General features: G+C 43.3%; 1 protein-coding gene across 8 annotated transcripts in view; it reads left to right on the top strand.

Moving 5' to 3' along the window:
* The window catches only part of LOC129818988 (cAMP-specific 3',5'-cyclic phosphodiesterase 4D-like), a 325,770-nt gene extending 303,552 nt beyond the window's left edge, over positions 1-22,218 (top strand). For all 8 annotated transcript variants that reach the window (XM_055875412.1, XM_055875416.1, XM_055875417.1 and 5 more), the window contains 7 exons: positions 325-423; positions 594-758; positions 1,136-1,235; positions 18,094-18,248; positions 18,642-18,764; positions 20,224-20,406; positions 20,881-22,218. In XM_055875412.1, the coding sequence (XP_055731387.1) occupies positions 325-423; positions 594-758; positions 1,136-1,235; positions 18,094-18,248; positions 18,642-18,764; positions 20,224-20,406; positions 20,881-21,378 (1,323 nt within the window). In that variant the 3' untranslated portion in view covers positions 21,379-22,218. The remainder of the gene's footprint in view (positions 1-324; positions 424-593; positions 759-1,135; positions 1,236-18,093; positions 18,249-18,641; positions 18,765-20,223; positions 20,407-20,880) is intronic.
* Positions 22,219-25,492: the final 3,274 nt, after the last annotated feature.

Raw genomic sequence — 25,492 nt, 5'->3', positions numbered from 1 at the left:
CTGCATAAGGCACATGGTGGTCACACCTGATACTGACTGGTTTTCTGATTCATGTCCTCACCTTTTTTTTAAGGGATCTGTGACCAACAGATGCACATATGTATCTGTATTCCCAACCGTGAAATCCATAGATTAGGGCCTAATGAATTTATTTCAATTGACTGATTTCCTTATATGAACTGTAACACAGTAACATCTTTGAAATGGTTGCGTGTTGCGTTTATATTTGTGTTCAGTATATATATATATATACTGTATACTGTCTCCTATAATGTGTTTGGGTGAAAGTGGTGTGTGTAAAATGGCCTTGATGTCTGATTTCAGGAGCTTGAGGACATCAATAAATGGGGCCTTAATCTTTTTAAAGTCACCGAGCTTTCAGGAAACCGGCCTTTAACAGTCATGATGTACACAATTTTCCAGGTGAGGATGTTTATACAATTATAAAAAACCTTTATAAAAACTGTTGTTTTACCTTGCTGGAATTTATACAGCTAACTATGTGTGTGCGCGTCCGTGAATGTATGTGTGAAGAGCAGTTTGTTATTGTAACCTCTTGTTTTGACAGTGTCACATTTTTCTCTCATTTTCAGGAAAGAGATTTATTAAAAACATTCAAAATACCATTAGACACCTTTATAACCTACCTGATGACTCTAGAAGACCATTACCATGGCGATGTAGCCTATCACAATAACATCCATGCTGCTGATGTCACCCAATCCACTCACGTGCTGCTGTCCACGCCTGCTCTAGAGGTAGGGGAATGTACCATCTCCGTCGCTTTATGGGGGGAATCTTTGTTGCGAGGATTTGATACAGTGCTGTTAGTATGGCCCCCTCTTTTTACATTTTAGCTCATGTTTTGTTAATAATGTGACTTTTAAATATACACTAATGATATTAGTTTTTATATTTGTCTTGTTTAAAACTGGCTTTAAATGTAGCCTGAGTTGTGTTCGTTAGGAAAGGCCATATAAAATGTTTTTAAACATTTTGCAACGGACAACAAAAATGACATGTTCCTGGTGCTGACAAATAGTGAGGTTATACCGTGAGATTGAATGAAACTTTTTGTCCCATTTCTGTTCTGAAGTGCTGCTCATGTAGATTATTCCACCTATTTTATTCACAGGCTGTGTTCACAGACCTGGAAATCCTAGCTGCCATCTTTGCCAGTGCTATTCATGACGTCGACCACCCTGGGGTCTCCAACCAGTTTCTCATCAGCACCAGTGAGTGGCCTTTCCAATGCTGTGCAGTTATGATTTGTCTGCCTTCAGTGCCGTGCTGTTTCCTTTATCACAATGTATATCCTTTATCACAATGTATATCCTTTATCACAATGTATATCCTTTATCACAATGTATATCCTTTATCACAATGTATTGTAATGACCCGGCTGGGTCATAAAGGGAAAAGAGACGGACTCTAGGTGTGCAGGTCAGAACACAGGTTTATTCATAAACTGGGCTATTGTTCCGGCCACAACCCACGCCGCTAAATGCCGAACGTACACAATGCTACCCTGTCGGGTCAAGAGTCACTCTCATAGGAACAGATCAAGGCACGAACAGAAGAGAGAGAACAATGAGACAGTAATCCCTATTTATGCATTTCCAAATCCCGCGGTATTACCCATCATACCCCCCCAACCTTTCCATCTGTCCTGACATATTCAACCCCTGCTAGTAGCCATGAGAACAATAACACACCCACAAACACAGAACACAATACCGGGTCGTTACAGTATATCCTTTATCACAATGTATATCCTTTATCACAATGTATATCCTTTATCATAATGTATATCCTTTATCACAATGTATATGGTTGTTTTAACCTTTACTTAATCTCCATCCCGGATCCGGGATCCTCCTCATCAAAAAAGCTGACTAGCATAGCCTAGCCTAACGGGACAGAGATATCATATAATATTATTTTCATGAAATCACAAGTCCAATACAGCAAATGAAAGATAAACATCTTGTGAATCCAGCCATCATTTCCGATTTTTAAAATGTTTTACAGCGAAAACACAATATGTATTTCTATTAGCTAACCACAATAGCCAAACACACAACCGCATATTTTCACCATGTTTCCACCACATAGGTAGCTTTCACAAAACCGACAAAATAGAGATATAATTAGTCACTAACCAAAAAACAACTTCATCAGATGACAGTCTTATAACATGTTATACAATACATTTATGTTTTGTTCGAAAAATTTGCATATTTGAGGTATAAATCATAGTTTTACATTGCAGCTACCATCACAAATAGCACCGAAGCAGCCAGAATAATTACAGAGAGCAACGTGAAATAAATAAATACTCATCATAAAACATTTATGAAAAATACATGGTGTACAGCAAATGAAAGATAAACATCTTGTGAATCCAGACAATATTTCCGATTTTTTAAGTGTTTTACAGCGAAAACACAATGTAGAATGATATTAGCTTACCACAATAGCCAAACACACAAACGCATTTATTCACCGCAAAGGTAGCTTTCGCAAAAACCAGCAAAAGATATAAAATGAATCACTAACCTTTGAACAACTTCATCAGATGACAGTCTTATAACATCATGTTATACAATACACTTATGTTTTGTTCGAAAATTTGCATATTTAGCGCTGCAATCGTGGTTATACATTGTGAATATGTAGCAACATTTTCCCAGAATGTCCGGAGATATTTTGGACACTCACTGTAACGGCGTTCCTCTCTCTCTTCATAAGAAGAGGAGGAGTAGTGATCGAGCCAAGGCGCAGCGGGTTGTGAATACATGATGAATTTTATTTACAAGACAAAACGAAACAAACTATACTTGAATAAACTAACAAAATAACAAAACGAAAGTAGACAGACTTAGTACGACGAACTGACATAACACACGCAGAACGAACGAACAAGTACTTACTACAAAAACGCACGAACAAACCGAAACAATCCCGTATGGTGTAACATCGATACAGACACAGGAGACAATCACCCACAAACAAACAGTGAGAACACCCTACCTAAATATGACTCTTAATTAGAGGAGAACGCAAAACACCTGCCTCTAATTAAGAGCCATACCAGGCAACCAAAACCAACATAGAAACAGATAACATAGACTGCCCACCCAAAACACATGCCCTGACCTAAACAATATACAAAAACAACATAAAACAGGTCAGGACCGTTACAGAACCCCCCCCCCCCTCAAGGTGCGAACGCCGGGCGCACCAGCACAAAGTCCAGGGGAGGGTCTGGGCGGGCAGTTGACCACGGTGGTGGCTCCGGCTCTGGACGCTGTCCCCACACCACCATAGTCACTCCCCGTTTCTGTCTTCCCCTCCCAATGACCACCCTAAAACTCACATCCCCTAAATAAACGGCCAGCACCAGGAGAAGGGGCAGCACCGGGACAAGGGGCAGCACCGGGACAAGGGGCAGCACCGGGACAAGGGGCAGCACCGGGACAAGGGGCAGCACCGGGACAAGGGGCAGCACCAGGATAAGGGGCAGCACCGGGATAAAGACCAGCACCGGGATAAGGGGCAGCACCGGGACAAGGGGCAGCACCGGGACAAGGGGCAGCACCGGGACAAGGGGCAACACCGGGACAAGGGGCAGGTCCCGGCTGATATACTCTGGCAGATCCTGGCTGAGGGACTCTGGCAGGTCTATGCAGGCTGACGGCTCTCGACGCTCATGGCAGGCTGACGGCTCTCGACGCTCATGGCAGGCTGACGGCTCTCGACGCTCATGGCAGGCTGACGGCTCTCGACGCTCATGGCAGGCTGACGGCTCTCGACGCTCATGGCAGGCTGACGGCTCTCGACGCTCATGGCAGGCTGACGGCTCTCGACGCTCATGGCGGGCTGACGGCTCTCGACGCTCATGGCGGGCTGACGGCTCTCGACGCTCATGGCGGGCTGACGGCTCTCGACGCTCATGGCGGGCTGACGGCTCTGGCTGCTCATGGCTCTCTGACGGCTCTGGCTGCTCATGGCTCTCTGACGGCTCTGGCTGCTCATGGCTCGCTGGCGGCTCTGGCAGATCCTGTCTGGTTGGCGGCTCTGGCAGATCCTGTCTGGTTGGCGGCTCTGGCAGATCCTGTCTGGTTGGCGGCTCTGGCAGATCCTGTCTGGCGGGCGGCTCTAGCGGCTCCTGTCTGGCGGGCGGCTCTAGCGGCTCATGGCAGACGGGCGGCTTTGCAGGCTCATGGCAGACGGGCGGCTTTGCAGGCTCATGGCAGACGGGCGGCTTTGCAGGCTCATGGCAGACGGATGGCTCAGATGGCGCTGGGGAGACGGATGGCTCAGATGGCGCTGGGGAGACGGATGGCTCAGATGGCGCTGGGGAGACGGATGGCTCTGGCCGGATACGGCGCACTGTAGACCTGGTGCGTGGTGCCGGAACTGGAGGCACCGGGCTAAGGATAAGCACCTTCCTACTAGTGCGGGGAGCAGGGACAGGGCACACTGTATTCTCAAAGCCCACTCTATACCTGATGCGAGGTACCGGCACTGGTGACACCGGGCTGAGGACAAGCACATCAGGATTAGTAGGGGGAGAAGATACAGTGTGTTCAGGGCTCTGGAGACGCACAGGAGGCTTTGTGCGTGGTGCCGGAACTGGAGGCACCGAACTGGATACACGCACTACAGAGAGAGTGCGTGGAGGAGGAACTGGGCTCAGGAGACGCACTGGTAGCCTAGTGCGTAGTGTAGGCACTGTAGGTACTAGGCTGGGGCGAGGAGGTGGCGCCGGAAATACCGGACCGTGGAGGCGTACTGGCACTCTTGAGCATTGAGCCTGCCCAACCTTACCTGGTTGAATGCTCCCGGTCGCCCGACCAGTGCGGGGAGGTGGAATAACCCGCACCGGCCTATGTAGGCGAACCGGGGAAACCATGCGTAAGGCCGGTGCCATGTATGCCGGCCCGAGGAGACGCACTGGAGACCAGACGCGTTGAGCCGGCCTCATGACACCTGGCTCAATACCCAATCTAGCCCTACCAGTGCGGGGAGGTGGAATAACCCGCACTGGGCTATGCACTCGTACAGGAGACACCGTGCGCTCTACTGCGTAACACGGCGCCTGCCCGTACTCCCGCTCTCCACGGTAAGCCTGGGAAGTGGGCGCAGGTCTCCTACCTGCCCTTGGCCCACTACCTCTTAGCCCCCCCCCCCCAAGAAATTTTTGGGAGTTACTTACGGGCTTTTTGGGCTTCCGTGCCAGACGCGTTCCCTCATAGCTCCGGTTCCTCTCTCCAGTAGCCTCTGCTCTCCTCAGTGCCTCCAGCTGTTCCCATGGGAGGCGATCCCTACCAGCCAGGATCTCCTCCCATGTGTAGCAACCCTTTCCGTCCAATATATCGTCCCATGTCCATTGCTCCTTCTTTTCCTGTCCCTTACTCCATTTACTCCGCTGCTTGGCTCTAGCGTGGTGGGTGATTCTGTAACGGCGTTCCTCTCTCTCTTCATAAGAAGAGGAGGAGTAGTGATCGAGCCAAGGCGCAGCGGGTTGTGAATACATGATGAATTTTATTTACAAGACAAAACGAAACAAACTATACTTGAATAAACTAACAAAATAACAAAACGAAAGTAGACAGACTTAGTACGACGAACTGACATAACACACGCAGAACGAACGAACAAGTACTTACTACAAAAACGCACGAACAAACCGAAACAATCCCGTATGGTGTAACATCGACACAGACACAGGAGACAATCACCCACAAACAAACAGTGAGAACACCCTACCTAAATATGACTCTTAATTAGAGGAGAACGCAAAACACCTGCCTCTAATTAAGAGCCATATCAGGCAACCAAAACCAACATAGAAACAGATAACATAGACTGCCCACCCAAAACACATGCCCTGACCTAAACAATATACAAAAACAACATAAAACAGGTCAGGACCGTTACACTCACCTAATCTGACCAAAGAACTCATCATAAACTTTAGATAAAAATACTTGTGGTATGGCAAATGAAAGATACACTGGTTCTTAATGCAACCGCTGTGTTAGATTTTTAAAACTAACTTTACCATAACATACAGCTTGCGTTATTGTGAGACAGCACTCACCAACATGGCGGAGAATAGGAGTCAATATTTTACACAGAAATACGAAATAACATCATAAATGTTTTCTTACTTTTGCTGAGCTTCCATCAGAATGTTGTACAAGGAGTCCTTGGTCCAGAATAAATCGTTGTTTGGTTTTAGAATGTCCATTTATTCTGTCAAATTCACGCCACAATGCTAGCCAAGGTTACTAACATTCCCATCCTCTCTTGGCGCAAAGAACGGAAAACTCAAAGTCCCAATAAACGTTGAATAAACTGATAAAACTCGGTTGAGAAAACCTACTTTATGATGTTATTATCAAATGTATCGAATAAAATCAGAGCCAGAGATATTCGCCATGTATACCGACCGCTTTTCAGAAGACAATGTGGAGCTCCTTCGCGCGCCTTGGAAAACTGACAAAATGGTTGACCTGTCACTCCAAAAGCTCTTGTTCGACCTCAGATCAAGCTAGACACCCCATTCCACCTTCCACTGCCTGTTGACATCTAGTGGAAGGCGTATGAAGTGCATGCATATCGATAAATATAAGGCAATTGAATAGGCAGGCCCTGAAACAGAGCATCGTTTTCAGATTTTTCATTTCCTTTATGGAAGTTTGCCTCAAAATGAGTTCTGTTTTACTCACAGATATAATTCAAACAGTTTTAGAAACTTGAGAGTGTTTTCTATCCAATAGTAATAATAATATGCATATTGTATGATCTAGAATAGAGTACGAGGACGTTTAAATTGGGCACGATTATTTCCAAAGTGAAAACAGCGCCCCCCTATTGACAAGAAGTTTTAACATGAGCTTCTCTCTTCTGGGTTTACACACATAGTGAGAAAGGTTTGCTGCTGACACACTGGCACATTTCATAAACTCTCTTTTAATCCCCCCCCCCCCCCCCACACACACACACACACATGCGTGCGCACACAAACATACTCGCCCACATGTAGAGAAGACAGACGGACAGACACACACACACACACACACACACACACACACACATACACACACACTTTGATCCATCTCACTGTGGGGAATCCCCCTCATTAGGCATGCAGATAGGAGGCGATGATTCTACATGAGGTCATTGTGGAGACGACAGAGACTTCTATCATTCCAAATCTTCAAGTCTGTCTGTGTGTTTGCATGAATGTGTATGGTTGTGTGTGTGTGCGTGTGTGTGTTCAGAAATGTGTATGCTTGTGTGTGTGTGTGTGTGTGTGTGTGTGTGTGTGTGTGTGTGTGTGTGTGTGTGTGTGTGTGTGTGTGTGTGTGTGTGTGTGTGTGTGTGTGTGTGTGTGTGTGTGTGTGTGTGTGTGTTCGGAAATGTGTGTGTGTGTGTGTGTGTCACACATTCGTGCACACACACACAGACACACACACACACACAGACACACAGACACTCCCTGAATGGGTTAGCAGCCCCAGAGCTACTTAGTCATGAATCCATCTTATAAAAAATGTGGAAAATGTGAATCATTTCAGAAACATGTGACATGTAATACATATAATACATATGATACATATAATACATGGAATACATATAATACATGTAACACATGTAATACATGTAATACACGTAATACACGGAATACACGTAATACACGTAATACATACAATACATACAATACATGTAATACATGTAATACATGGAATACATTGAATACATATAATACACGTAATACACATAATACATGGAATGCATATAATACACATAATACATGGAATACATGGAATACATACAATACATATAATACATGGAATACATAAAATACACATAATACATGCATATAATACACATAATACATGTAATACATGTAACACATGGAATACATACAATACATATAATACATATAATACATGGAATACATACAATACATATAATACATGGAATACATACAATACATATAATACATGGAATACATACAATATATGGAATACATACAATACATGGAATACATACAATACATGGAATACATACAATACATGGAATACATACAATACATGGAATACATACAATACATGGAATACATACAATACATGGAATACATACAATACATGGAATACATACAATACATGGAATACATACAATACATGGAATACATACAATACATGGAATACATACAATACATGGAATACATACAATACATGGAATACATACAATACATGGAATACATACAATACATGGAATACATACAATACATGGAATACATACAATACATGGAATACATACAATACATGGAATACATATAATACATGGAATATATATAATACATATAATACATATAATACATGTCATACATATAATACATGGAATACACGTAATACACATAATACATACAATACATGGAATACATGGAATACATATAATACATGGAATACACATAATACATATAATACAAGGAATACATATAATACATGGAATACATACAATACATGGAATACTTACAATACATGGATTACATATAATACATGGAATATATATAACACATGGAATACATATAACACATGGAATACATATAATGCATGGAATACATATAATGCATGGAATATATATAATGCATGGAATATATATAATGCATGGAATATATATAATGCATGGAATATATATAATGCATGGAATATATATAATGCATGGAATATATATAATGCATGGAATATATATAATGCATGGAATATATATAATGCATGGAATATATATAATGCATGGAATATATATAATACATGGAATATATATAATACATGGAATACATATAATACATGGAATACATATAATACATGGAATACATATAATACACGTAATACACATAATACATGGAATGCATATAATACACATAATACATGGAATACATGGAATACTTACAATACACATAATACATATAATACACGGAATAAATATAATACATGGAATACATACAATACATATAATACATGGAATACATATAATACATGGAATACATAAAATACTCATAATACATGGAATGCATATAATACACATAATACATGGAATACATGTAATACATGGAATACATACAATACATATAATACATACAATACATGGAATAAATATAATACATGAAATACATACAATACATATAATACATGGAATACATATAATATATGGAATACATACAATACATGGAGTACATATAATACATGGAATATATATAATACATGGCATACATATAATACATAGAATACATATAATACATGTAATACATATAGTACATGGAATACACGTAATACACGGAATACATGTAATACACGTAATACACATTATACATACAATACATGGAATACATGGAATACATATAATACATGGAATACATATAATACATGGAATACATATAATACATGGAATACATATAATACACGAAATACACATAATACATATAATACAAGGAATACATATAATACATGGAATACATACAATACATGGAATACATATAATACATGGAATATATATAACACATGGAATACATATAATACATGAAAATATATAATACATGGAATACATATAATACATGGAATACATATAATGCATGGAATATATATAATACATGGAATACATATAATGCATGGAATATATATAATACATGGAATACATATAATACATGGAATACATATAATACATGGAATACATATAATACATGGAATACATATAATACATGGAATACATATAATACATGGAATACATATAATACATGGAATACATATAATACATGGAATACATATAATACATGGAATACATATAATACGTGGAATACATGGAATACATACAATTATCTGCCATGAAGCCTGGTCCCAGATCTGTATATGCTGAATAGCCAACTCCTATGAACATTGACATGAACACGTTTGGTGGGACCATGACAATATGGTTGGCTTGAAAGACAAATGAACTCAATTCAAGCTAAACGGTATTGTAGATAGAATGAAGGGTAATTGGATTCCTCTTGAAACCTAATTCTTAGTATAAGATTATACAATGTTGGGATTGGACTGTCTGTCTGTCCTCTAGACAGAGTGAACTGATTTTAATCCTCCCCAGTTATGCAATCGTCATTTGCCATAACATGTATTGGCCTTGCCGCCAAGGCAACAAACGAATTGGACCCACCCTTTGGAAGCCGTGTGGGTGTGTATGTGTGACTGTGTGCGTGATTGACTGTGTGTGCGTGTTTGACTGTGTGTGTGTGTGACTGTGTGCGTGTGTGACTGTGTGTGTGTGTGTGTGTCTGTGTGTGTGACTGCGTGCGTGTGTGACTGGGTGTGCATGTGTGACTGTGTACCTGTGTGTGACTGCGTGTGTGTGTGTGACTGCGTGCGTGTGTGTGACTGCGTGAGTGTGTGACTGTGTGTGTGTGTGTGTGTGACTGCGTGCGTGTGTGACTGTGTGTGACTGTGCCTGTGTGTGACTGCGTGCGCGTGTGACTGCGTGCATGTGTGTGTATGTGTATGTGACTGCGTGCGTGTGTGACTGTGTCTGTGTGTCTGTGTGTGTGACTCCGTGCGTGTGTGTGTGTGTCTGTGTGTGTGTGTGACTGCGTGCGTGTGTGACTGTGTGTCTGTGTGTGTGACTGTGTGTGTGTGTGACTGTGTGTGCGTGTGTGACTGTGTGCCTGTGTGTGACTGTGTGCGTGTGTGACTGTGTGTGTGTGTGTGTGTCTGCGTGTGTGTGTGACTGCGTGTGTGTGTGACTGCGTGTGCGTGTGACTGCGTGTGCGTGTGACTGTGTGTGCGTGTGTGACTGTGTGTGCGTGTGTGACTGTGTGCCTGTGTGTGACTGCATGCGTGTGTGGCTGCGTGCGTGTGTGGCTGCGTGCGTGTGTGTGACTGTGTGTGTGTGACTACGTGTGTGTGTGTGTGACTACGTGTGTGTGTATGTGTGTGTGTGTGTGACTGTGTGCATGTGTAACAGCTGTTCAGCAAAGACAAGAAGACTGGTCTCGGCATCAGTGTAACAGATGTGACCGTACTTCGTAACTCTCTTGCGTTCTGTTTTTAACTGTCCAGCCAGCGACTGTCCAGCCAGCGGTCCCAGTTGATTGCTGTTTATTCTGACGATAGACACAAGAAGGCGCATTAGATGTGCAGGACAACAGTATGTTGATGGCTGTAGATTCACCTGTAGCATGGAAATAACTTAATTAGCGGGGAGCTAATGCAACCATTACAATTACAGCATGCTAGCTAACTGAAGCACACTTCAGCAATAACATCCAAAAGCACATCCCAGGATCCGGCCAATATCTAACAGTGTACACGTACACTGAGTATAGTAAAAATGAAGGACACCCGCTCTTTCCATGACATAGACTGACCAGGTGAAAGCTATGATCCTTTATTGATGTCACTTGTTAACCTTTCACGAACCTCTACCCCGGGTCCCCCCCCCCCCCCCACACTGATTAGCATCGCTAGCATAGCGTCACAATTAAATAGTAGCATCTAAATATCATTAAATCACAAGTCCAAGACACCTAATGAAAGATACAGATCTTGTGAATAAAGCCACCATTTCAGATTATTTTTAAAATGTTTTACAGGGAAGACACAATATGTAAATCTATTAGCTAAACACGTTAGCAAAAGACACCATTTTTCTTTGTCCACCATTTTTTCTCTCCACCAGTAGCTATCACCAATTTGGCTAAACTAAGATATTGTTAGCCACTAACCAAGAAAAAACCTCATCAGATGACAGTCTGATAACATATTTATGGTATAGGATAGGTTTTGTTAGAAAAAGTTGCATATTTCAGGTATAAATCATAGTTTGCCATTGCAGCCACCATCACAAATCTCACCAAAGCGACTAGAATTACTACAGAGAGCAACTTGTATTACCAATTTACTCATCATAAAACATTTCTTAAAAATACACAGCACATAGCAATGGAAAGACACAGATCTTGTGAATTCAGACAACATTTCAGATTTTCTAAGTGTTTTACGGCGAAAACACAATAAATCGTTATATTAGCATACCACATATGCAAACGTTACCCGAGCACTGATTCAAGCCAAAGAGAGCGATATCGTTATCATCGCCAAAATATATGAATTTTTTCACTAACCTTCTCAGAATTCTTCCGATGACACTCCTGTAACATCATATTACAACATACATATAGAGTTTGTTCGAAAATGTGCATATTTAGCCACCAAAATCATGGTTAGACAATGATAAAAGTAGCCCAGCTGGTCAGAAAATGTCGTGCGCCATATTAGACAGTGATCTAGTCTTATACATAAATACTCATAAACTTGTGTCACGATCGTGTGGTGGATTGACGGACCAAAATGCAGCTTTTGGAAAATAAGCCATCTTCTTTTATTAAACAAACACGAAGATGAACACGACACAAAAACACTTTAACAAAACAACAAAATAACAAAACGACCGTGAAGCTACAAACGTTGTGCACAAACATACAGGCTACTAACGTTCTTACATAGACAATTACCCACAATTAATGAGAGCCTATGGCTACCCTAAATAAGGCTCCCAATCAGAGACAACAGAAATCAGCTGTCTCTAATTGGGAACTCATTCAGGCAACCATAGACTCTCCTAAACAACTAAACCAACATAGACAACGCTAGACATCTACACTAAACACAAAACCATCTACTACACCCCATAACCCCTTTACCAAATAAACACCCAAATCCAACAAAACATAAACATACCCATGTCACACCCTGACCTAACTAAAATAATAAAGAAAACCAATAATACTAAGGCCAGGATGTGACATAACCCCCCCCTTGAGGCGCGAACTCCGGGCGCACCATACACAGTCTAGGGGAGGGTCTGGGTGGGCTTCCATCCACGGTGGCGGCTCCGGCTCTGGTCGCGGTCCCCACGTCACCACAGTACCTAAACACCTCCTAGGCTTCCTCCAAACGACCCCCCTCCACCTTAACCCCATTGCATTCAGGGGCCGCTCCGGACTAAGGGACAGTACCAGGGTAAGAGGCAGTACCAGGGTCAGGGGCAGTACTAGGGTCAGGGACAGTACCAGGGTCAGGGGCAGTACCAGGGTAAGGGGCAGCACCAGGGTAAGGGGCAGCACCAGGGTAAGGGGCAGCACCAGGGTAAGGGGCAGCTCCAGGGTAAGGGGCAGCTCCGGACTGAGGAATGGCAGCTCCGGACTGAGGGACTGCAGCTCCGGACTGAGGGACTGCAGCTCCGGACTGAGGGACGGCCCATGGCTGGCTGACAGATCTGGCTGCTCATGGCTGGCTAACTGATCTGGCTGCTCATGGCTGGCTGACGGATCTGGCTGCTCATGGCTGGCTGACGGATCTGGCTGCTCATGGCCGGCTGACTGATCTGGCTGCTCATGGCCAGCTGACGGATCTGGCTGCTCATGGCTAGCTGACGGATCTGGCTGCTCATGGCTAGCTGACGGATCTGGCTGCTCATGGCTAGCTGACGGATCTGGCTGCTCATGGCTAGCTGACGGATCTGGCTGCTCATGGCTAGCTGACGGATCTGGCTGCTCATGGCTAGCTGACGGATCTGGCTGCTCATGGCTAGCTGACGGATCTGGCTGCTCATGGCTAGCTGACGGATCTGGCTGCTCATGGCTAGCTGACGGATCTGGCTGCTCATGACTAGCTGACGGATCTGGCTGCTCATGGCTAGCTGACGGATCTGGCTGCTCATGGCTAGCTGACGGATCTGGCTGCTCATGGCTGGCTGACTGATCTGGCTGCTCCTGTCTGGTTGGCGGCTCTGGCAGATCCTGTCTGGTTGGCGGCTCTGGCAGATCCTGTCTGGTTGGCGGCTCTGGCAGATCCTGTCTGACGGACGGCTCTAGCGGCTCCTGTCTGGCTGGCGGCTCTAGCGGCTCCTGTCTGGCGGACGGCTCTAGCGGCTCCTGTCTGGCGGACGGCTCAGTGGGCTCATGGCAGACGGGCGGCTTTGCAGGCTCATGGCAGACGGGCGGCTTTGCAGGCTCATGGCAGACGGATGGCTCAGATGGCGCTGGGGAGACGGATGGCTCAGATGGCGCTGGGGAGACGGATGGCTCAGATGGCGCTGGGGAGACGAGCAGTTCAGTCAACGCTGTGCAGACGGCAGACTCCTGCCGGCTGAGGCGCACTGTAGGCCTGGTGCGTGGTGCCGGGACTGGTGGCACCGGGCTGGAGACACGCATCTCAGGGCTAGTGCGGGGAGCAGCAACAGGACGCACAGGACTCTGGGGACACACAGGAGGCTTGGTGCGTGGTTTAGACACTGGTGGTAAAGGGCTGGAGACACGCACCATATAGCTAGTGCGTGGAGGAGGCACTGGTGGTACTGGGTTGGGGCGGGGAGGTGGCGCCGGAAATACCGGACCGTGCAGGCGTACTGGCTCCCTTGAACGCCGAGCCTGCCCAACCTTACCTGGTTCTATGCTCCCCGTCGCCTGACCAGTGCGGGGAGGTGGAATAACCCGCACCGGCCTATGTAGGCGAACCGGGGACACCATGCGTAAGGCTGGTGCCATGTACGCCGGCCCGAGGAGACGCACTGGTGACCAGATGCGTTGGGCCGGCTTCATGACATATGGCTCAACGCTCAGTCTAGCCCGGCCGATACGTGGAGCTGCAATGTACCGAACCGGGCTATGCACGCGTACAGGAGACACCGTGCGCTCTACTGCGTAACACGGTGTCTGCCCGTACTCTCGCTCTCCACGGTAAGTACAGGGAGTAGGCGCAGGTTTCCTACCTGACTTCGCCACACTCCCTTTAAGGCCTCCCCCAAGAAATTTTTGGGTTGTACTCACGGGCTTCCAGCCTTGTCTCCGTGCTGCCTCCTCATATCGCCTCCTCTCGGCTTTCGCTGCCTCCAGCTCTTCACGAGGGAGGCGATATTCTCCAGGTTGATCCCACGGCCCCTTACCATCCAGTATCTCCTCCCATCTCCAGAAATCCTTTATGGGTAGGTCCTGTTGCCTTGTTTTCCGCTGCTTGGTCCGATGGTGGGTAATTCTGTCACGATCGTGTGGTGGATTGACGGACCAAAATGCAGCTTTTGGAAAATAAGCCATCTTCTTTTATTAAACAAACACGAAGATGAACACGACACAAAAACACTTTAACAAAACAACAAAATAACAAAACGACCGTGAAGCTACAAACGTTGTGCACAAACATACAGGCTACTAACGTTCTTACATAGACAATTACCCACAATTAATGAGAGCCTATGGCTACCCTAAATAAGGCTCCCAATCAGAGACAACAGAAATCAGCTGTCTCTAATTGGGAACTCATTCAGGCAACCATAGACTCTCCTAAACAACTAAACCAACATAGACAACGCTAGACATCTACACTAAACACAAAACCATCTACTACACCCCATAACCCCTTTACCAAATAAACACCCAAATCCAACAAAACATAAACATACCCATGTCACACCCTGACCTAACTAAAATAATAAAGAAAACCAATAATACTAAGGCCAGGATGTGACAACTTGACTAAAAAATACAGGGTGGACAGCGATTAATAGACAATTTAATTCTTAATACAATCGCTGAATTACATTTTTTTAATTATCCTTACTTTTCAATACAGGTTGCGCCAAGCGAAGCTATAGCAAACAAAATGGCGGCATAAGCGTTTAACATTTTTTGACAGAAACACGATTTATCATCATAAATTGTTCTTACTATGAGCTGTTCTCCCATCAGAATCTTGGGCAATGAATCCTTTCTTGGGTCTAATCTTCTTTTGGTCGAAAGATGTCCACTTGTCCGTCGAAATGCCCACTAACGTACGACCGGGACCCCGAAACGTGCCCGGCACTTCAAAGTGTATTACAAAGCAATGCCTCAAAATCGCACTAAACGGATATAAATTGCTATAAAACGGTTTAAATTAACTACCTTATGATGTTTTTAACACCTATAACGAGTAAAAACATGACCTGAGAAATATTACTGGCTAAACAAAAGCTTGGAAGGAGGCGAGTCCGACATCCTTCGTGCGCCAGGCGCAGGCAGCAAAGGGAAGCTACTTCCGGTATTTGCTGTTTTATACAGCCCTTGATTGCGCAATCGACTCCATTCAAAGCGTCATCACGTACTGACATCCAGGGGAAGACGTAAGAAGTGTCTGTTTCTCCATAGCATTTACACGGACCTTTAAACTGACTCCAGATCAGGGGCCAAGATGTCTGAAATCTGACTCCCTATCATGAAACGTGCTGTAGAAGGAGTTCTGTTTCACTCAGAGACAAAATTCCAACGGCTATAGAAACTAGAGAGTGTTTTCTATCCAATAATTATAATAATATTCATATTGTACGAGCAAGAATTGAGTAGGAAGCCGTTTAATGTGTAGAGCAAATTATGCTAACGCGAAACAGCACCCCCTATAGTCGCAAGAAGTTAAATCCACCTCCATCAGTGTAGATGAAGGAGAGGAGACGGGTAAATAATTACTTTTAAGTCTTGAGACATGGATTGTGTATGTGTGCCATTCACAGGGTGAATGAGCAAGACAATATATTTAATGTAACCGCTGTGTTAGATTTTTAAAATTAACGTTACTACGACATACAGCGTGCGTTAAAGAGAGACCGCACCAAAATTAATGGCTGGAATAATAGTTTTAAAAAATTCAACAAATACGAATTAACATCATAAATAGTTCTTACTATTTGATGAGCTTCCATCAGAATCTTGTGCAAGTTGTCCTTTGTCCAGAATAATCATTGCTCAGTTGTAGATTGTCGTCTTCAACTTTGGAATTAGCAGCAAACATTAGCCATGTGGCGAAGACGTGTCCAACTCACCATAACGCAGCACAAATAAAATACCGAAAATCGCAATATACTGATATAAACTGATATAACTCGGTTTAAAATAACTACATTATGATGTTTTTAACACTTATATCGAATAAAATCAGAGCCGGATATATCTAACGCCTATAACGAGAGCTTTTCAGAATGCAATCCTGAGGTCTGTCTTGCGCCATGACGAACGTTGAAAAGACACCCGGTTCCAAGAGCTTTTGTACGGCCTCAGATCTACCTAGACACTCCATTCCAATTCTCACTGCTTACTGACATCTAGGGGAAGGCGTATGCAGTGCATGTCGACCCATAGATTACATGCATATTAATAAACTGACCCTGGAACAGAGTGCCCGATTTCAGATTTCTCACTTCCTGACAGGAAGTTTGCTGCAAAATGAGTTCTGTTTTACTCACAGATATAATTCAAACGGTTTTAGAAACTAGAGAGTGTTTTCTATCCAATAGTAATAATAATATGCATATTGTACGAGCAAGAATTGAGTACGAGGCAGTTTAATTTGGGAACGTTTTTTTACAAAGTCGAAATGGCGCCCCCCCTATTGAAAAAAGGTTTTAAGTGCCTTTGAACGGGGTACGGAAGTAGGTGCCAGTCGCACCGGTTTGTGTCAAGAACTGCAAAATTGCTGGGTTTTTCACACTCAACAGTTTCCCGTGTGTATCAAGAATGGTCCACCACTCAAAGGACATTCAGCCAACTTGACACGACTGTGGGAAGCATTGGAGCCAACATAGGCCATTATTCACATGATTCACATAATTCACTTTATTCACATGATTCACTTAACATGATTCACTTTATTCACATTATTCACATGATTCTTGGTTATTGTTATTCTTATTGTGTTACGGTAAAGTCTACACTTGTTGTATTCGGCGCAAGTGACAAATAAAGTTTGATTTGATTCATTTTATTCACTTGGTTCACTTTATTCACTTTGTTCACTTTATTCAATGTGCAACGTGTAGAAAGAGAACGAGAGAGAAATACCAGATCAAATCTACACACACTCGCCAAAATGTACATGCTTCTATATAAATACCTAATAAATATTACCTTGGAAAAGTATCTTACTATACTTACTATATTGAAAATGGCATCAGAGAAACAGGTCCCTAACCATGTGCTTGTATTGTCTGTTTGTTTCCCTCCAGACTCGGAGCTGGCCCTCATGTACAATGACTCGTCAGTCCTAGAGAACCACCACCTGGCTGTAGGCTTCAAGCTGCTTCAGGAAGAGAACTGTGACATCTTCCAGAACCTGACCAAGAAACAACGGCAGTCCCTCAGGAAGATGGTCATAGACATGGTGAGTGAGTGGGTGGACGGATGGATGGATGGATAGATGGATGGGTGGATGGATGGGTGGGTGGATGGATGGATGGATGGATGGGTGGATGGATGGGTGGATGGATGGGTGGATGGGTGGGTGGGCGGGCGGATGGATGGATGGATGGGTGGGTGGATGGATGGATGGATGGATGGGTGGGTGGGTGGGTGGAACGTTGGATGGATTGGTGGCTGGATGGATGGATGCTTGGATAAATAGATGGATGGATTAACTTAGCAACTGAATCGATTCATTCATGAATTAATTATCTAATGAGTGAGTGAGTGAGTGAGTGAGTGAGTGAGTGAGTGAGTGAGTTCCAGCCTAGCACCCACTTGAACTAATCCAATGTGTTGCTGTTTGTCTCTATAGGTACTAGCTACTGACATGTCCAAGCACATGAATCTCCTAGCGGACCTGAAGACCATGGTGGAGACCAAGAAAGTCACCAGCTCTGGAGTGCTACTACTAGATAATTACAATGACAGAATACAGGTAGGCTGTTACTGATACTACATATATGGCCACCCTGCAGGAAAAACTGATTCAAACAACCTATTTTTTTTGTAATCATGGTCAGGTTGTATACTGACTCTAAAAATACATATTTTTAGTTACCATAAAAATACATCTTTACCTGACTCTCTCATCCTCTTCCTCCCTCCATCTTTTTTTATCTATTTCTCTCTCTCTCAATGGTGTTGTTGCCATGGGGCAGAGGGAAACACCAGTGCTCTCTCTCGCTCTCTCTAGAATGTTTTATGTGCAGCATGACGCCAGAGGTTTGCAGTTGACCTTTTAACCGTTGTTTCTTTTGCAGGTGTAGATACACTGAATAAAAATATAAACGCAATATGCAACAATTTCAAAGATTCATTAGGTCCTAATCTATGGATTTCACATGACTGGGAATACAGATACAGTATGCATCTGTTGGTCACAGATACCTTAGAAAAAAGGTAAGGGTGTGGATTAGAAACCAGTCAGTATCTGGTGTGACCACCATGTGCCTCATGCAGAACAACACATCTCCTTCACATAGAGTTGATCAGGCTGTTGATTGTGGCCTGTGGAATGTTGTCCCGCTCCTCTTCAATGGCTGTGCGAAGTTGTTGGAAATAGCGGGAACTGCAACACACTGTCCAGAGCATCCCAAACATGCTCAATGGGTGACATGTCTGGTGAGTATGCAGGCCATGGAAGAACTGGGAATTGTGTACAAGTCCTTGTGACATGGGGCCGTGCATTACCATACTGAAACATGAGATGATGCTGGTGGATGAATGTCACGACAATGAGCCTCAGGATCTCGTCATGGTATCTCTGTACATTCAAATTGCCATCGATAAAATGCAATTGTGTTCGTTGTCCGTAGCTTATGCCTGCCCATACCATAACCCCAATGCCACTATGGGGCACTCTGTTCACACTGATGACATCAGCAAACCGCTCGCCCACACAACGCCATACACGCTGTCTGCCATCTGCCGGGTACAGTTGAAACCCGGATTCATCCATGAAGAGCACACTTCTCCAGCGTGCCAGTGGCCATCGAAGGTGAGCATTTGCCCACCGAAGGCCAAACTGCAGTCAGGTCAAGGACCTGGTGAGGACGACGAGCACGCAGATGAGCTTCCCTAAGACGGTTTCAAATTCTTTGGTTCATCAGCTGTCCAGGTGGCTGGTCTCAGACGATCATGCAGGTGAAGAAGCCAGGTGTGGAGGTCCTGGGCTGGTGTGGTTACATGTGGTCTGCAGTTGTGAGGCCGGTTGGACGTACTGCCAAATTCTATAAAAGGATGTTGGAGGGGGCTTATGGTTGAGAAATTAACATTCAATTCTCTGGCAACAGCTCAGGTGGACATTCCAGCACTCAGAATGCCAATTGCACGCTCCCTCAGTAAATGTGAGGACTGGGGTTTTAAATTCTAGATCTCTCTTCACCCACTCTCAGGTCCTCCAGAACATGGTGCATTGTGCGGATCTCAGTAACCCTACCAAGCCCCTGCAGCTGTACCGCCAGTGGACCGACCGCATCATGGAAGAGTTCTTCAGCCAGGGGGACAGGGAGAGGGAAAGAGGCATGGAGATCAGCCCCATGTGTGACAAACACAACGCCTCTGTACAGAAGAGCCAGGTAAGTACAGTACACACATACAGTATATATATATATATATACACACACACACACACACGCACACGCACACGCACACGCACACGCACACGCACAAGCACAAAAACAAAAACAGTAGAGTAGACACACACACACATGTTTTACCAAACAATTGATTCCAATTGATTCCAATTCAAAATCCAATTTTCCCTAACCCTTAACCCCTAACTCTAAGCATAAACCTAACCCCTAACACTAAATGTGACCCTGAACCTAACCCCTAAGCCTAAAATAACCATTTTCTTTGTGGGGACCGGCGAATTGTGCACACTTGTCCGAATTTTCCTTTTTTATAAAACCAAAAACACACACACACACACACACACACACACACACACACAAAGCAAGTTTATATCAGTCCAGACAAATTATTTAAGCACAACAAGCTGATATTAACTTTATTTCCCCTCCTTTCTCCTTCCTCCTCCCCCTCTCCAGGTGGGGTTCATCGACTACATCGTCCACCCTCTGTGGGAGACCTGGGCGGATCTGGTGCACCCTGACGCACAGGACATCCTGGACACTCTGGAGGACAACAGGGAGTGGTACCAGAGCATCATCCCCCAGAGCCCCTCGCCTGCCCCGGACGAAGCCGACGACGGCAGCGGACGTCCCCCCGGAGGGGACAAGTTCCAGTTCGAGCTCACCCTGGAAGAAGACGGAGAGTCGGACACGGAAAAAGACAGTGGAAGTCAACCAGAAGAAGACGAGGAGAATAGTTGTAACTCGAAAACGCTCTGCACGCAGGACTCGGAATCCACGGAGATCCTGTTGGACGAGGTGGAGGAGGAGAAGGAGGTGGTAGTGGTAGAGGAGGTGGAGGAGAGTGAAGGGGTACGCAGGGAACCAAGTATGGCGGAGTTGGAGGAGGAGGATGAGGAGGGAGAGGGGGAAGGGGAGGAGGGCGAGGAGAAGCAAAGAGCGGCCGATACATAGCAGCAGTGGAAACTGCGCGGGTTGCCAAACTGCGAGAGAGAGACTGTTGCGTTACAACGGCGAATCAAGGGACGAGGTGAATACTAGTAATCGCCACAATGTTGGTGATGTGGCGTCATCGAGAGTTCCAAAGCGCACGTTGCACTCCTCAATCCCAGTCTTCTCCTCACTCCACTCCACCTGGAGGCGATATGGGGGCACAGACCCCACACCTCCCCTCCCCCCAGGACTCCCTCCCTTGGAGCTCCACACTTTTACACTCAGGAATATTTTAGTCGACTTTCTTGCCTCCTTTTTTGTTTACCTTTTTGGTTCGTTCGGCCTATAGGGAGCGAGGTGGCGCCTTGAGTTCAAAGGCCAATCTCCACCTCCCGCCTCTCCTCTATCTCCTACCACTTCCTGTCAATGCAGGAAGTAAGCAGAAAGTGTTCTTTGACTCCAAGACTGAGCACATGGGCAACAACCAAGATGCTTGGAACAGTCCTAACTGTAGCATCATGGGAGGACAGCCAGATGGGGGAAAGATGGATTGCAAGGTGACCTCTGAACTGCAAGGTGACCGCAGTCCACTAATACCATCTGAAAAACCAATGAGGGATATTATAGGGAGAGACAGACAAAGACATACTTTGCAAGAGGATTTCAAAGAGACCTTTTTTTCTAAAGTTCAAGTCTTCCTTGAAACAAGACTGGTAGAAAACGCTGTTTTTGACTCCTCAGTTTTTGTATTGTAGTAAAACTGAAATCTTTTTGTAGATAACTTTTGTTAATGGAGAGAGTGAGAGAGAGAGAGAGAGAAAAGAGCGGAGGAAGATGTTCAATTAAATCTTCTTTGTCATATATTGCATCCATTGAAACTTGATTTTTTTTTTAGAAGAGATATGTTATGCCATAAAATAATGCGTGTGGTCTTTCTGGGAATGTGTGCTTGTCCTGAGTGGATGTGACTAAGCTCTGTATACTCAGTCTGCTTTCTTTTGCTCTCCTTCATCTTCACACCCAGGTATTTCAGATAGGGGCATCTCAGATGAACATGCGTGGTTTTCTGTTTGAGAGTGTTGGGGTTCTAACTTTATTGCAGCTTTAAATGTACCACCTCTTTTTATTTTTCAAAGCAGAAAGAAGCTGGTAACTAATGACCTTAAGAACATAATAATTGTATATAATATACGTAGGCCATGTTTCCATTTAAATATGACATGGTAGGTCTTGTTAACATCCTGAGTATGTAGTGATTTAGTTCTATCCAACCAAATATACTGTCCAAATAGTACTCTCCAGTCTATCTACACATTGTTAAATCTGTTTTTAAATAGGTGGTACATTTTTCTCAGCTGTTAAGGATTATGCATAACCCTCATTGACCTTCAGTTAGCTTCCATAAACACTCATCAGTTATCAGTGATATCTGCAACACTTTAGCTTATAGTCACATGGCTATATCTTCTATATTTCATAATTTATTCATCTGAAGTACAAAGGGACTTGAGCTAATGATAAAACTGATGTTTTACACAAAACAAATAACAAGGTTGTATTCATGTACACTCTGTATGTATTGCAAAAAAAATAGAAATATTTGTCAAATGAAAATAGTGACTGTATTCTAAAGTGTTCCAACACATGTATACCTGGTTGTGTTGTATGGGCTCTGGATCTGACCCTTTGTGTTGTAATACATCAGTATCCCACGTCTCTCTTCAATTGGCCTATTTCAACTCTCTAGCATCCATCCAATAAGGATTACTAAAATGACAAACACTTTGACAATATTTGCCTTTGTTTTTTTTTTCAATATTATTATTATTTTGTCTTATTGGATTTCACATTGGACATTGAGAATCACCTGCATAGTTTTAAAATCTACCTTTCATATTTGAATAGTTCATAGGTATGTGTGTATATGTATATAACTGTACTGCTAGCATCAAAACCATTAACAGACTCTTCCATACATGCCATGCCTCATATGAGGACACAATCCCATATAATCCATGGTATTCGGGAAATAATTCCACTAAATTGAAGTAGTAGCACAGTAATTGCAGATGCTTTATGTTTTAGCTTTCATATTGCAATATATTTTCCATTTTCAGGGGAAGGACTAGATATGGATGACATGTCATTTCAACCCCTAAATTGCTTTTACATTTTTGCCAAAACAACTCCTTCTTCTTCTTCTTCTTCTCCCCTGCTGGACTTGCACAATGCAGCACACACCATTAAGTCAGGTGGTTTCTGTGTTGGGTTTTAATATTTCTTTATTTATATTTATTGATTTGGTAACACTGTCTTTGAGTCACATGTAGTAATGCATTATGAAGCCTCATAAAGGCTATTTAAGGAGTTATGAGCTGTTATGAATGATTATAAAAAATATATGTTTTATTAAACCTATATTTAACCAGGAAAAGCCCATTATTATAGTCCATTATGGGTGTGAAAGAAGGCTCTATGAATGCATTATATAGACACACGTGGTTAATCGTGTTGCCATGGATTCTTTGTTTTTGTCACAGTTTGGCCATCCTAAGTAAGACGGCACTGTAGAATGCACAACCTGTAGCGTAACAACATGATGTGGACTCGCAAAATACACTCTTTGTTCCTGCTCTGGTGATATGATGTACGTAGACATAGAAATACAATGACTATAATAGTCACTCTATAGCCATTATATTTCTATGCTTATAATCAACACTTCTGTCATACATGGAGAGAAAAAAGGAAACATGTCCACATTGAAAAGACTTGAACCTGGATTTTAAAGTAAAAATGTTAATATTTTATTATTGGGTAATGGTATATTTCTTTACAATTTCATTTCTCGGGCCATCTTTTTGTTGTGTTTTTTTTTGCTTGCCTCACCGGATGACCTTACCTGTTAATGGATTTTTCTCATTTGTCTCTGTTTACAACCATGTATTTATTAAGCTGTACATATTGTAGTGTTGCATTCTGTAAATGACGGATTCTTACTCTATCATCCGATGGTGTTGGTGTATTTGGAAAACCTCTTGTTGAGAGAATGTTTATTATGATCCATACTTACCCAATGTATAAATCTCTTCTGTACAAAAATGATAAAAGTGAATGAAATTAAATGAAACGTCACCTCAGAGCTTTTTCATAGGGACACCAGGGGAGTGAGCCTAACGATACCAGGGTTGTATTCACTAGGCACCAAACAGAAGAAAACAGACTGAAACAGGGAGGGACTACTTAAACTTTTCCAACAAGGAAGATGTGTTTTCGTTTTCCGTTTAAAAACATTTTGCTACGATGTTCACTAATGAATATGACCCAGGAGAAGGGAGAAAAAAAACATAACACCACTGGTATTTGTCCCCTGGGGGGGGGGTCTACGATTGTACATGGTTGTGTGTGTGAGTACGCATTTTTCCTCTTACATCTGCTTTAGAGAGACATACGTTTTATGGCAGGGCATTTCAACCCATACATGGTCTCTGTGCTGACGCTTACTGTAGAATGTGCTGGGGCTAAGACATTCATTCTCCTTTGTTCATCTGTGGCTGCAGTTTCTGGGCAGGGTATGTAGAAACACTCCTGTAGTCATGAAACCCACACCTTCTTGGATCTACACACACTATTCAACGCAGTCAAATGCAATACAAACAACAAATAAAATAACATTTTATTGGTCACATACACATGGTTAGCAGATGTTATTGCGAGTGTAGCAAAATGCTTGTGCTTCTAGTTCCGACAGTGCAGCAAAAAAATGACAGAGCGGCACAGACTAAGCTGCAATAGATAGTATAGAATACAGTATATGCATATGAGATGAGTAATGCAAGATATGTAAACATTATTAAAATGGCATTATTAAAGTGACTAGCTAACATCTACGTCTACTCAGGAAAAAGCAATACAAACACATATAGCTAAGTAAACTCTTAGGAAAAAGCCATACAAACACATATAGCTAAGTAAACTCTTAGGAAAAAGCCATACAAACACATATAGCTAAGTAAACTCTTAGGAAAAAGCAATACAAACACATCTAGCTAAGTCTATTCTTAGGAAAAAGCCATACAAACACATTTAGCTAAGTAAACTCTTAGGAAAAAGCCATACAAAACACATTTAGCGA

The sequence above is a fragment of the Salvelinus fontinalis genome, chromosome 21 (assembly GCF_029448725.1).
Source record: "Salvelinus fontinalis isolate EN_2023a chromosome 21, ASM2944872v1, whole genome shotgun sequence".
NCBI lineage: Eukaryota > Metazoa > Chordata > Actinopteri > Salmoniformes > Salmonidae > Salvelinus > Salvelinus fontinalis.
The sequence above is the reverse complement of the archived record's forward strand: the minus strand, read 5'-3'. Positions and strand labels throughout refer to the sequence as shown.